The sequence below is a fragment of the Triticum aestivum genome, chromosome 3B (genome assembly GCF_018294505.1).
Source record: "Triticum aestivum cultivar Chinese Spring chromosome 3B, IWGSC CS RefSeq v2.1, whole genome shotgun sequence".
NCBI classification, from domain to species: domain Eukaryota; kingdom Viridiplantae; phylum Streptophyta; class Magnoliopsida; order Poales; family Poaceae; genus Triticum; species Triticum aestivum.
In genome coordinates, this window is record NC_057801.1 from 238,517 (window position 1) to 253,070 (window position 14,554).

The following is a 14,554-nucleotide window of genomic DNA, read 5'->3' on the forward strand; positions in this document are numbered from 1 at the left end:
TGAAGTAACAGTAGTAGATGCAGGCAGGAGTCGGTCTACTTGTCTCGGACGTGATGCCTATATGTATATGATCATTGCCTTGAATATCGTCATGACTATGCGCTTTTCTATCAATTGTCCAACAGTAATTTGTTCATCCATGATATGCTATGTGTTCGAGAGAGAAGCTTCTAGTGAAAAGTATGGCCATCGGGTCTACTTTAATTATATATAAAAATCCAAAGTGCTGCAAATTTTTTTTTTTTGTAGTTTATCTATCTACCGCTACGAGATTTGATCCTTACAATTAACAAATTGAAGGTCTTGCTTGTTGGGTGCGAGTATTTGCTTTTTGTGTGTGCATGTGCTATTCGTGAGGCTTTTGTGTGATTCTCCTATTGGTTCAGTATAAACCTTGGTTCTCACCTAAGTAGCAGGTACTATGTTCCTTTTCGATGCTTATGGATGGAGAGGAAAAACGCAAAGTCGGTAAAACAACGATGATGATCACTTGGGGTAACCAATGTTTGAATTAGCTGGACGGCAAAGACCGAAATTATCTTATGAATGTGAAGGCAACACCGAGGCGATTGAAGTGGCGAGAAATAGTTGATGTGCCGAGAGTGAAATAAAACAGATTGATTGGACCAAACTAACATTGTTTCTAAATATTTTTGGAACCACCAAAATTTAGTCAAAGTCAGCAAATTTTGGCAAAACACCTCCTCGTTTCATCATCATAATCATAATCATAATCATAATCACAACCCAACGCAACGGAGCACAAAACAGACAAAGCGGAGTCCAGTCGTCCCTCCCTCCCGATCCCCCCAACCCCAACCCCACCCCCTTCCCCCTTCCCAGCAGGCAGCTCCGCTAGGGTTCCCCTCCCCACCAGGCCACCACCACCATGGACTCCGGCGGCGGCGGCGGCGGCGACTCGTCCGGCGGCGCGGGCGCTGCGGCTGCGGCGGCCAAGTGGCGGACGGACGCGACGCGGGCCTTCCAGTACTACCTGGACCGGTCGACGCCGCACGCGACGGGCCGGTGGGTGGGCACGCTGGTGGTGGCCGCCGTCTACGCGCTCCGGGTCTTGTCCATCCACGGCTTCTACATCGTCAGCTACGGCCTCGGGATCTACCTCCTCAACCTCCTCATCGGCTTCCTCTCCCCCATGGTCGACCCGGAGCTCGACCCCTCCGCCGCCGCACACGACGGGCCCGCCCTCCCCACCCGCGGATCCGACGAGTTCAAGCCTTTCATCAGGAGGCTACCAGAGTTCAAGTTCTGGTATGCATCCTCCCATCAGATCTATCTACTCCTCCCTCGCCATCACCCAGATCCCAGATCCAGATCCAGATCCAGATCTACTCGTGTCTGTCATCATCCAGATCGCAAATCTCCCTGTCAATCATGTTCATTCATTTATTTGTTTAATTTGTTTGTTATACTAGCATTAGTCAACTATATACTCATACTAGCATTAATCATACTCATTGACGCATTGTTGAGTTTACATCTTCTATGGCCATGGAATTTGAGCACCATACAAGTAGAACCACCATTAGCTGCAAGCTTTCTTAGAGACAAGAATCACAAACATATGTACCTAGTCTTTATGTTTGTAATGCTTCTTATATTTGCTCTGTTTCAGATGTTACATTATTACATGATCATTTGTTTCCCCCTGCTTTGCTTCAGGTATGCAATCACAAAGGCTTTTGTTATAGCTTTTGTCATGACTTTCTTCTCCGTCTTCGACGTCCCTGTCTTCTGGCCTATACTGCTCTGCTACTGGATTGTACTCTTTGTGCTCACCATGAAGCGCCAGATTCTGCACATGGTCAAGTACAAATATGTGCCCTTCAACATCGGGAAGCAGGTTAGTCGGCCTCTGCTGCTATGTTTTTCTTGTCCACTGGTTGATATCAATTCCTTTGGTGCTGCTCTGTTTTTCTCCTCCACTGGTTGATATCAATTCCTCTTGGTATCATGGGTGTGCATAGCATATCATTACATCTCGTCCTTTATCCTTTGCCGTTTCATTCATCATCATATAATGTCCGTTCCGGTTGCGTTGCCAGAAATACGGCGGGAAGAAGGGTGGCGCGAGCAGCAGCTCGTCGAAAGACTGATCCCCGGCTGCGCACCCCGGTGTGCAAGGGAACAATGGAAGGGCGGGCGGAAGATACAGTCGAGCCACAAGGCTTATTCGATGTGCTACATAGTACCAACAAGTGTAATACTTCATTCATGATATTTAGAGAGAGCTAGGAGGGACATTCGCTGCTTATGTTTCCGACATGGGTTCACGGTTTAATTCGATATATATTCGTGTTACTTGTGTCACTGTCAGTTATTGTATAGCGTGGTCGATTCTTTGTTGTTGGGGAGACTGTCTCGGCCCTGGTTGCTCCCTCCAAATGTTGTTGCAGCAAAAATAAGTAGGTTATGCCGTGAAATCCTAGACCCAACTCTGCTATTGATATGTCGCCGCTTACTCAGTCGCCTGAGCAATACTATGCTTGGAGGAAACATGTGCCCTGAATGTTGATTACCTGAACTGAAGGTCTCTTCTGGTTTGTGAATCTAGTCACGCAAGGTGGACCTTCATAGTTGACGTGAGTGCTATATCTTGCTCGTCTCGCCTGGCCGGCCCATGTGCGTTCCTGTTGGTTTTCTGGGAGTGGTTTTCGAAAACTTCTATCCACTGATTTGCACCGGTTTTAGAAGCTTCCGCACGGTTTTCTTCTTTTTCGTACTGGTTTACATTGGTTCTTTTGGTTTTTCTTTATGATTGGCATTAACTTTTTATGTTTCAATGCAAACCTTTTCAAATATACGTTGGATGATGAACATTTTTGGTATGCAAGCTCAACATTTTTTTGGTATGCAAGCTCAACATTTTTCAAATAAACGTTATACATATTTTCTGAAATACACATTGAAAACGTGATGAACATTGTTTTTAAACATGCAAAACATTTGTTTTAGTGTTTAAATTTTTAAATGTCATGGACAATTTTTTGAATGGTATGAAACATTTTATTAAATTAAGCGAACATCTTTAATTATAAACCATTTAAAAAAATATCACGAGCATATTTTGAAACACATGAATATTTTTTTAAATGTCACAAACTTTTTCTGGAATTGTACAAATCAATTTTTTTACATTCTATAAATACTTTTCAAAAATGTCATGTACATAATTTTGAAAGTTGTGATCATTTGTTTAAATGTCACATACATTTTTTAATGGTGCAAAACATATTTTCTCTTAATTACACTAAATTTTTAAATATTGTATAAATATTTTTAGAAAAATGTCAAGAACATTTTGTGAGACGCATGAACATTGTTTTCTCTAAAATGTCACATATATTTTTTATATGGCCGGATCAATTTTTGAATGGCGTGAACATTTTTTAAATGTACAATGAATGATTTTAAAAATATAAGTAAATTAAATTTTGGATATTTACGATATTTCAAAATATAAACCAAAGTAAAAAAACGGATCGTACGGATGCTCGTAGTTGACGCGAGAGCTATATCTCTCTATTTGCCCGACGATAGCCCGTGTCATGTGGAGCTAGTGGGCCAGATCATGTGTGTTCTTGTTGTTTACTCTTTGGGTTTTTTCTCAGGAAGACAGAATATATAGGTTTGAGATTAGGTCAGACGGAGGCTCGTGGGACCCACAAGCTCACAGGGCACGCCCTGGGGGGTGGGCACACTCCCCAAGCTTTTGGCATGTTGGTGGCCCTTCTCAGGCAGTTCTTTGCTCTAGTATTTGTTATTTATTTTATAAAATATCTCTGTAAATTTTCATCCAGTTCTGAGAATTTTTATTTCTGCATAAAAATAACACCAAGATTATTCTACTGAAAACAACGCCAATCCGAATTAGTTTTATTCAAATCATGCAAACTAGAGTTCAAAACAAGAAAAAAAGTGTTTGGAAAAGTAGATACGTTGGAGACATATCAGTTCCCATGCCTAAGATGCAAGGCGGGTCTTCAGTGTCGTTTGTTGGAGCATGGTGGCATGTATTCTTGCTTCCATTTCCATAGACAACATTTGCATTCTCAACAAGAAAAACTTAATGAAAGGTGAAGTCGTCGAACACTCATCACCACCTGAGATGATGGGTGAACAAATTCGTTCTCAACTGGACGTTGTCCAGCCTGATCCCAAATGTCCAGGGTATTTCTTGGGATATAGTGAAGAACACGTCTGGACTCACAAGCCATGCTTCTAGGATCTCCACTGCATCCAGTAGCTCGAGCTTCCACATAACATTGATGTAATGTAAACTGAAAAGAATATCACAGAGGCCATTTTTAGCACATTGCTCAACATTCCCGAGAAGATGAAGGATAACACTAAGGCTAGACTTGATGTAATGAAACTATGCGACAGACCTAAACAAAACTTGCGGCAACCCGAGGACAGGAAAAATTGGAGGATGCCAAGGGCCAGGTTTATTCTTACAAGGGAACAAAAGAAGGAGATACTCATGTGATTCCATGTAGCTAAACTAGGATCCATGTACCCTAGGACCCCCCAGTACTTATATAAACTGAGGGGCCTAGCTCGTATACAACATAATAAATCCCTTGTTAGATACTTGTACTCAATACTCACTTCAACGCAATGAACACAAGTAGGACGTAGGATATTATCTCCTCGGAGAGCCCGAACCTAGGTAAAATTCTTGTGTGCTTGTTACCATCGCTCCTAGATGCATACCTTAGGATCCCCTACCTCAAGATCTGTCTGTTTTGATTCCGTCCGAATGGCAGCGCGGCGGGGCCAAGTTGTCTGACCCTTTACTTTGCTTGACGGGCAAGCTCCGCAATTGGGAGCTATTTTTGTCCAGTTTTGAGTAGACGAAAATACATTCAATAAATTTTACTTGCAACTTTTTGTCTAGTTATTATTTTTCTGAAAATACAAAATTGTTACCTATCACATTATCTTTTATCATGCATAACTAGGAAAATTAGCAAGGTTGACAACTTTATTTGTGTTGATGGGGACATAAGTGAAATTTTATATGTATTGCAAAACTTATCATTGGTGTAAGATGTGTGTACCTCCAAGGATCCATACCGTGGTTCTCACCGAGGATATATAACTTGACGCTTTCTACAAACCATGCAATTTGGGCTCACTATCGTGCCTTTGTTATATCACCTGGAACCATTAGGGAGAGTGAGAGAATGTAATGTGAACAAAAGCTTTAACTACTTAGTATGTTGGTTTCCTTCTTGTAGCCATCTTGAATACATGTATGTTTGTAACCTAAGTGACCTTCTATTTTATGTGTTCATGTGTTTATTAACAATGTTAGTTTTGATGCCATATGAAGATTCATGCATTTTCACCTATCCATGTGCAAACTTATTTGATCTAGCATGCTAAAGTTCGAGGGGTCATTAATGCTCTGTTCATTTTAAGTTCTAGGGAGCATGCCAAATTTAGTTTACTTAGCTTTGCACTCTTTCTTACCTCATATTAGTTTAGCTTCCTTGTTTTAATTTCAATGGGCCTTACAACTAACTATTTATGGTATTGCTAAAAAAAACTAACTATTTATGGTGTCTACGGTGCAAGAACGCCATAAGAACCTCACAACGTTAGGGCACCCAAGTACACAACATCATTACTACATTCTTGAGCTTCTCTTTTGTAATTAAACTACATTCTCTTGTTCTACAATGGAACCCGTGAGGAAGGCCATTGTGGGTGTTTTCCTTCTTATCTTGCTTATGGCCTCTTCTAGTAAGTATAATTATATATAATATCAGCATTTTTTCTATAGTGTTGTGTTAGTACTTGTGCTGACACATTGGCGTTGTTATCCACATTGATGGTACTTGTGCTAACATTGTGTCATTTATCCATAGGCGAGGTTTCATGTACTGAGAATAATTGTTACAAGGAGATTTGGGAAACTTGCATGGGTAGGGAGAACGAAGATTGCCGACATGCATGCATCAAGGAGGGATGGGATGACGGCCAATGCCGCAACCGCGAGAAAGACAAAAATATTCTAGGATTTCTAACGACTGCCAAATGCGAGTGCTACCCCCCAACATGCGACCATTAAAAGATGGCATAATCGTTTACAGTGCATTGATTGTAATATGCGACTATCCATCCAAGTTACTACTATTTCGTAAATGATTGGGCGAAATCATCTACAAAATATATATTCATGGATAATTTTGTGTTCAAGATTGTCTAAAACTTTATGTTCAAGATTGGGATGCTATGGAAAAATACATGGATAATTTTGTACATATCGATAGATTTTATGGATATTTGAAGTGCTTATTAGCAATGAAATGTATATTTGACACTCTGCTAGCATGCATCATCTTGTTATTTGATAATGTCTTAATTTGCTAGGCCTAGTTTTTTCGATAAAGGGCGACTTTATTATCTCAAAATGTAGCATCAAGCGGATACAGAGCATTATGAGTAACACCCGGCCTCTGCATAACTAAGATGCACACAACAAAATCCAGAAGTCTGGCAAAAAACCATGAAATAAAAATCGACAAATTGGCAACAGTAGAGTCCTATAGACCGACACTATGCCTATGTCGAAGGGGGTGGTGGATCGGCCCGCAGGTTACGCTGCCATCCATGTTGGGAAAAAACCTCCGTAGCCACCTGCTCCAATAGGCCTAGTTATCAGTACATACAAATCACTGAGTGTCCACAAGATAGTGCTCAAAAACTAATCGAGGCACAAGATAGAGATTGCGACGAGGCGGCTGCGGTGTAAAAAAAGTTGAATAGTGCCAGGCGAGGTCTATGGTTTTAAGGGCCCTCTTAAGGTTCGATTGGGTTGTATGGGAAGAAGAAGAGAGGGGTTAGGGCTTGAAGTTGAGCTCTTAAGCTCAACTTTATTCTTAAGTTAATATTCATGGGGAAAAACTTGTGAGCAAAGCCAAAAAGTATCAAGGTCAGTGCATCTGCAGCAATCAGCGGCAGATGAAACAAAAAAGTATCAAGATCGTTGCATGCATAACTGGGCTATATATGTTCTGGGGCTGGGATCAATTGGTAGGCATTACTACTAAGTTGCCTTCATGCATGGACAGTCAGATATACTCCGTCTGTAACTTAATATAAGACGTTTTTTGACACTGTCATGGACTCTAGAAACGTTACTATATAAAAAGTTACAGAGGAGTATTTGGTACATGCATGAAGAGGGATACCGTAAAAAGGCACATATTTATACCATACACATGTAGCAAAGACAAATCTTGGATGATCCTAAAATGAGACAAAACTCTCGGTGGTTAGCCTATCCAACTTTCAGGCATTAGGATACGTTTAAGGCGCGGATGATTATATATATATGCTTGATTGAGCCGCCTAGCTGTGCAATAACTAACTAGGTTACATCTAGATGTGACAAACACACCCTAACTCAATCTCAATCGAGAGCTGTTACTCTGAATCACAATGCCAAGAAGGTACATACGCATACAAAAACCACCTGGCATCTCAGAAACCAGCCGTCACACACAAAAAGGCCACCCATCTACTCCGTATGTATGTTGCAAAACACATTAAAGGTCGGTGATGGTGACCTCAACGTGGACGGTGGGCGGGATGGGGACTGGGAACTGCTTAATGATGTCCAGGGAGCCGACGAGGTCGACGACCCTCTTGTGCACCCGCATCTCGAACCGATCCCATGTGTTGGTACCTTGTCCGCAGGGTGACTTCCTGGTGGTGATGCTGAGCACCTTGGTGGGCATCCTGACCGGGCCCTTCACCCGGACCAGCTTCTCCTCGGCGGCCTTGACCACGTCGGAGCACACTGTTGGTTTTGTTTTGTTTTGTTTTGTCGCCAGCATGCATGCAATGACACAAGGGTTCCACTGTTAGGGTTCATACATATACATATCAAGAAGAAGAAGACAGCAAGAAGAAGAAGAAGAAGAAGAAGAAGAAGAAGAAGAAGAAGAAGAAGAAGAAGAAGAAGAAGACAGCAAGAAGAAGAAGAAGAAGAAGAAGAAGAAGAAGAAGACAGCAACAACAACAACAACAAGAAGAAGAAGAAGAAGGAATACGTACCCTTGTCTAGGTCGTGGACGCTGTTGGAGTTGGAGGAGAGGGTGATGCGGAACAAGTGCTGCTCCAAGCCGGACTTGCTCGGCGTCGCCATGCTCGATCGTTTCTTCGGGAGCTGCGGCAGGCTAGGGTTTCCTTTGCGAATAATGCAGGAGCGATCCATCACGCTGACACACCTTTTTTTTTTAGACAACAACTAGGCATGCTGCATTGATTGGCCCATTAGGCCAGATCCAGGCCCACTCTTTTTTTTAGGGGTGACCCAGGCCCACTCAGGCAAAAAAAGAAAAAGGATTCCGGCTCGTTTTTCTCTTATTATGTTGTTTTCATTATAATATTTTGTTTTCTGTTCTTGCATTTTTTTTCATTTTCTCATTTTGAATTTTTCCTACTGTTTTTCTATCTTTCAATTACGTATTTTTTTAATTTGAAATAAAAAATGTTCGCAGTTTATAGAAAAAGGCGTCGCTAGAATTCGAAAAATGTTTACAGGTTTTCAGAATATCTGGGTTTCATAAGAAATGTTTTTGTTTGTTAAAAATTTCATTTTTTTAATAATTGTTAATGTTTTTAAAAAATGTTCATGCTTTACAAAAATGTTCAGAACACTAATTTTTTTTTAAAAAAAAGTTTGTTAATTCGATATGTTCGTGTTACTTAGAGTGCTTTCTCCTATCGTTGCCAATTCATTGTTTAGCCCAATTCTTATCTCGGAGAAATGTTCCGGTACTTCCTGCAATAATAATTAAGTGGAGCCACCAAATTCTAGATCCAACTCTGTGCTGCTGGGGTCATGGTTGGTTGGCGGTTGGGATAAACCCTTGTCGGCTTGACCAGCACCGATGCAGTGATGCCCGTGGGCGCTGCCGTGCCTTCTTGAAGGGCGGCGGATATACCCCTTCCCCCGCGCCCCTTCGTGTATAGTGGGAAACCCTAGCAGATGTCCGGGTATCAGCGTCGTCATTGTTGTGTTCCTTCTTAAAGGTGTTGCTTGATATGTGTAACATTCCAAATTTTTAATTTGGAATGTTATATATTAGATCATCATTGCATATCATATTTTAATGCATCTTTGGTTGATCCTCGAAATTCTAAGCAACTCAAGGACCCACGGAGAGAGTTGGGGATTTCGATATTTTCATATTTGAGTTTTCTCAAATTTCGAAAAGAGGATCATTTGGTTTTAATTATTTTTCTCTACTAAATGTTTCCAATATCAAAATAAATGAGAGGAGATAATATGACTTCTCCAAAATAAAATAAATATTGGAGGAATAATATTAAAATCAAATTTTAGTTTTATTGGAGTTTTATTGCTAATTTATTTGCATTAGAAAAATATGCATAATTTTCAAAAATGCATTTTAGGCCAAGAAAATGTTCACTTTATTCTAAATATTTTATTTAGACGGTGAAAATTTGTTTTGGCATTTTTAGAATTTTATTTTATTTTCTAGCATTTGTTTTCTGTTCGGCGGAATATTTAAAAAAAAGTCAGCGCCCGACTGGGTCGACGGCCTAGCCGAGCCGGGCCAAGCCTGTGCCGCCCGCCGCCTCCCTCGCACCCACACCCGTGCCCAAGCCGGACTCCGCCGGAGTCCGGGACTCCCCCGCCGCCGCGGCTTGCCCCTCCCCCAAGCCGGCCCTCGTCCCGCCCCCTTTATATGCCGCGCCCCACCCCATCCCGCCTCCAAAGCAGCAGTAGCAGCCGCAACCCGCCGTCGCCGCCGCGCCGCTCGCCGCCGCCGCGGTACGCCGTCGCCCTGCAGCGCCCCGCCTTTCCGGAGACGCCGCTGGAGCAGCCGGTCCCGACCCGATCCGGCCGCCGTTTTTTTTCTGGTTTTAGGTAAAAACCCCGGGGTTTTTTAAACCTAGTTTCGTTTTTTTATATAAGATCGGTTCGGTTTTTTTCCGGTTTAGTTATTTAGCGGACGTTCGTCCGTACATTCATTTTTACGAACGGTGTTCATCCATTAGCCGCAGACAGCGAATGTTCCTTCGTTAGCCTGTTTGTCATTTTTCTTTTTCCAGGGTTTTTTCGCGGTTATTTTCGATCGCGATTTCTGCTCTGATCTTAGTTTTAGTTTATCTTTTCACTCATTAATCGGAATCAGGCGATTCAAGCGCCTAGATCTTCGTTTCGAAGCCCTCTTTCTGTTTAACCAACTTAAACAAGTTTTGGTGCTGTAAAAATTTGACTTTAGTCTAGATTAGTAAATAGATCTTGTTTCTTTTGCAGTTTGAGTTTCGTTACTTCGTTTGATTTGTTTCTTTTTGCAAACCGGAGTTCTTAAGTTGAACTTTCTGGTTAGATCTTCTTTTATTTGAGTTTTATGCGTGCTTCTAGTTGAGTGCTTATGTATGTTGTTTGTTTGCGATAGAATACCCAGAGTGCAAAGCGTGCTACTACGAGTCTCTAGGTTTTGCAGATCATCAGCAAGGCAAGTAACACTTTGATCATATCTCTTTACTACCCAGTTTTTACTGCATTAGATCACCCCTCAAACATTGCATGGTTAGGATCTGAATAACATGTGGGCTTTGGGAAGTAGATGATGAGGTATAACCTATTGCCCTGATTATTATCAAACCTTTGGGAGTTACATCTACGTTATGCTTATTTTGCTATGCTATGCTCGTAGACGTGGTTTGGGTGAGTGTATCCATGATAGATGTGAGTATTGCTATTTAATGGTTAACTTAAGGTGGCTACTTAAATACACATCTGGGTGGATTGTTTGTGGGCACCTGGAGAATCCAGTGTTGTCCTAGGATATCCCGGGGTTCCGTGTGATCATCCTAAGGTCCGCCACCCTGGCTCAAAGGGATCATAAGATTATTCATATTAGAAACTTCCTTGTGCAGCCACAAGCTATTATGGGCTCTAGCATAGTTGATTAAGTTGCATGACCTCTTTCAGTGATGGGCTAGCAGATGTAGGGGAAAGTAGGTGTAATTGTCCATCCAGAGTAAAGAGTTAATGTTTCTGAAAGACTGTGTCTCGGTCATCCGTTTCTCAAACACATGTAGTGCGAGAAATCCAACGGAGGAGGTCGAGTCTTGTGGGGAAAAGTGCGCAAACCTCTGCAGAGTGTACAAACTAATCATGGTTAGTCATGTCCCCGGTTATGGACATCTTGAATATCTGGTTCTTGGATTATCATGTTGATCTCATCACTCTAAATTTATTTTGATTGGGTTTAATGATGATGCTTAATTGGGATTGAGTTGGAGGAACCTTCTCAATGTTTAACAACCACCATGATAGTTAAATAATTTTTTTGACTGGTGACTGTAGGGAAAACCCCCCACAGCATTTTAACCTTTATTCAAAAGAGGAGTATACAATATACAAAGATTACAAGAAGCAAGTATCTAAGAATACAAAACCTTATGGAGGTAGAAAGAAAATCCATTTTAATAACTCTTCCTTGTACCTAGCCTAGACTCTGTGTTGCATGAGTGTAATATCAAGGATAAAAGCACTTCTCGACTTATTAAAACTCGGTCTCTCATGCCTGAACACTCTTGCATTCCTGATTATCCAGATGTTCCAGCAAGCAACAAAAACAACTTCAGTAAAGAAGGGCTTAGCAAAGTCCTGCTTAGCTTGCATAACAATAGCAGACATATCATCCCCAGGTGGCCATGAAATTTGCAAATAGTTCCATATTCTCACACTGAAGTTACATTCAAAAAACAAGTGGCTCCTGGTCTCACGAGTCCTCAAGGGACAAAGAAGACAATTAACTCCATCATAGATATGCCAATGCCTTTTTTCCATCATATCTTTGGTATTGAGCCTATCCATGATTAACATCCAGGCAAACACTTTGATTTTCATTGTGCAGGATGACTTCCATATCCACAAAAGGAGAGGGTTAAAAGACATGTTAGAATGCATAAAAGAGTAAAACAACTTGGGCTTAAATGCATTACATGTCCCCTGCCATAACCAAATTTCCTTTGCCTCCACATCTCTACTACAAGAGACCATAAGATCTTGCACATCCATATAATCCCGGTATGCCTGTGCAGACAGAGGCAAGTGAAACATATTAATCATATCGTGAGATTGGAAGGCTTCATAGACTGTGATCCATGGATCTTTCACATAAGAAAAAAGCCTAGGGAACCTAATCTGCAAAGGTTCAACTAAATCACCAATCTTCCACTTGTCAGACCAAAACAAAGCAGAAATTCCAGAATTTATTTGCACTCAAGTTGTGTCCTATAATGATCCAACAATTTACAGATATCCTTCCACCAAAAAGAACCACAACTATCAGTCCCCTGAGGTACAGAAGAATGATAGTAAGTGTCCCAAATAAGTGAGACCTATGGTAGATCTACCCTGTTTAAGAATTTGTGCAGATGCTTGAGCAAAAGGGCCATGTTCTGCACACCCAGGTTCAAAATTCCCAAACCACCTTTGTTTTTCGGCCTATAAATGAGTTCCCAAGCTGTCAAGGATGGAGATGGCTCATCCCTATGCTTTCTCCATAAGCACTGCCTCTGAATTCTCTCCAGTTGCTTTAAGATTCCAGCAGGAGCCAGCAAGCTACCAAGATAAAAGATGGGCATGGAGGACAGAGCAGAATTCAGGAACTGAAGTCTCTCCCCTTGATTGAGAAATGAGGAACTAGCTATCATCCTTCTCTCCATACAATCAACAAGTGGCATAAAATCCACCATTTTAGGCTTGGTAGTTCCAACAGGTAAACCAAGATAAGTGAAAGGCATTTTACCAACTTGACAACCAAAAGCAGCAGCTAAACCAATGACAGAATCCTCATCAACATTTATGGGCACCATAGAGGACTTATGATAGTTAATAACTAGCCTAGTTGATCTAGAAAACACTTGCAACATGTCCTTCAAATCCAGAAGCTGAGTTTTATCTACAGGTAAGATGATGAGAGTATCATCAGCATACTGCACAATGGGTAATCCTGGTCATGGCATGGTATTGGCAACTTCAAAAGTCCCCTCCTGAACATATCATTCACCACTGTTTGCAACAGGTCAGCAGCAATAACAAAAATTAAAGGTGAGAGACAGTCTCCTTGCCTAACCCCCTTCTTACAAAGAAACTGCCTACCAGGCACACCATTTAAGAGGACTGATGATGTCCCAATGGAAAGTAACTTCTTGACCCAAGAAATCCATTTCTGATTGAAACCCTTGAATTTGAGAATCTGCAAAATAGTTTCATGCTCAATTGAATCAAAGGCCTTTTCAAAATCCAGCTTAAGAATCACTATAGGTCTCTTTGATTGGTGACACTGATGCAAATATTCCAGAGACCAACCAATACAATCCTGAATAGTCCTGCTCTTAATAAAGCCATATTGATTCTTATGTATGCGTACCATAATTATCTTTTGAAACCTATTAGCAGCCATCTTAGACAAAAACTTAAGGCCCATCCCAGTCAAAGAAATTGGCCTATAATCACCAATCCCTTTAGGATTCAACTTCTTAGGGGTTAGGGTGATATAAGAGCCATTAATATTTTCCAAATTTGCAGTGCCAGAATGAAAGGCCTCAGCCAACTCAGAAAAGTCTTGACAAATAATGTGCCGACACTTTTTGAAGAACAATCCATTAAAACCATCAGGTCCAGGGGCTTTGTCAATGGGCATATGTTGTATTGTGTTATCCATTTCCTCTTTAGTGAAAGGCTCAGTAAGAAAGTCTAACCCTTCAACTAGTTTTAGCAGAATACTGAGGTCAAAGCCCATGACAATTCCAGAAGAAACTCTCATTATATTCTTAAAACAATTCCAAATAATGCCCTCCATCTGAGAATGATTAGAAACAATTGACCCATCAGTGTCCTTCAAAGAAGCAATAGAATTTCTTCTATGCCTCTCAGTGGCCATAGCATGGAAAATTTTTGGTGTTCTTGCCAGCAAGCTTGATATATCTGATTGTGCACCTCTTTTTCCAATATACAAATTGAAGGTGCAAGAGCTTTTCCACATGCAATTTGACCATCTGCCCGAAGTTAAATTTAGGTCTGAATAAAGGTCTGAGCTCCTCAAGACCATCAAGGCAGACAATGACCTGATTACATTTAGATATCAAAACTTTCAGCTTAGAAATATTCAGTTACCACTTCTTAAGTGCTCCTCTTAAACTCTTAAACTTATCAGCAATTCTAGCAGTAATATGAGATTTATGATAGGGTTTCTGCCATGACTGTTCAACACATTCCATAAACCCCTCAAGCTCAACCCAGAAATTCTCAAACCTAAAGATTTTAGATTTGGGGATAGAAGTCTTGATTGTGACCACACATGGCACATGATCAGAGGCAGTTCTGGCCAGGGGCAAAACTTCAGTCATAGGGTATGAAGAAATCCAATCAGCAGATGTGAAAAACCAATCCAACTGCTCTAACAATGGATTATCTTGCATATTAGACCATGTGTAAGATCTTCCTTTAAGTGGCAGTTCCAACAGA

The 14,554-nt window shown here is 41.2% G+C and overlaps 2 protein-coding genes and 1 long non-coding RNA gene across 4 annotated transcripts in view; 2 read left to right on the forward strand and 1 right to left on the reverse strand.

The window, feature by feature from the left end:
• Positions 1-792: 792 nt before the first annotated feature.
• Positions 793-14,554, forward strand: part of LOC123068140 (protein RER1B) — a 15,694-nt gene continuing 1,932 nt past the window's right edge. The window contains exons 1-3 of one of the 2 annotated variants that reach the window (XM_044490615.1): positions 793-1,269; positions 1,681-1,861; positions 2,064-2,319. In XM_044490615.1, coding sequence (XP_044346550.1) covers positions 890-1,269; positions 1,681-1,861; positions 2,064-2,114 — 612 coding nt within the window. In that variant the 5' untranslated portion in view covers positions 793-889 and the 3' untranslated portion in view covers positions 2,115-2,319. Of the gene's footprint in view, positions 1,270-1,680; positions 1,862-2,063; positions 2,320-14,554 lie in introns of those variants that run through there. The other variant, XM_044490616.1, reaches the window with a different exon arrangement.
• LOC123068141 (uncharacterized) lies at positions 5,626-6,374 on the forward strand. The gene is made up of 2 exons (XR_006431571.1): positions 5,626-5,769; positions 5,895-6,374. It is a non-coding gene; the product is annotated as an uncharacterized lncRNA (long non-coding RNA).
• Positions 7,578-8,179, reverse strand: LOC123068310 (40S ribosomal protein S20-like). The gene is made up of 2 exons (XM_044490875.1): positions 8,089-8,179; positions 7,578-7,831 (listed from the first exon to the last, which is right to left on the reverse strand). Exons 1-2 carry the CDS (start codon positions 8,177-8,179, stop codon positions 7,578-7,580), a joined length of 345 nt encoding a protein of 114 aa, XP_044346810.1.

Bases quoted from the DNA above. Each gene is read 5' to 3' on its own strand.
- LOC123068310 (XM_044490875.1), bottom strand. From the start codon at position 8,179: ATGGCGACGCCGAGCAAGTCCGGCTTGGAGCAGCACTTGTTCCGCATC. The intron at 7,832-8,088 runs GTACGTATTCCT...CAAAACCAACAG, and splicing joins CGTCCACGACCTAGACAAGG to TGTGCTCCGACGTGGTCAAG.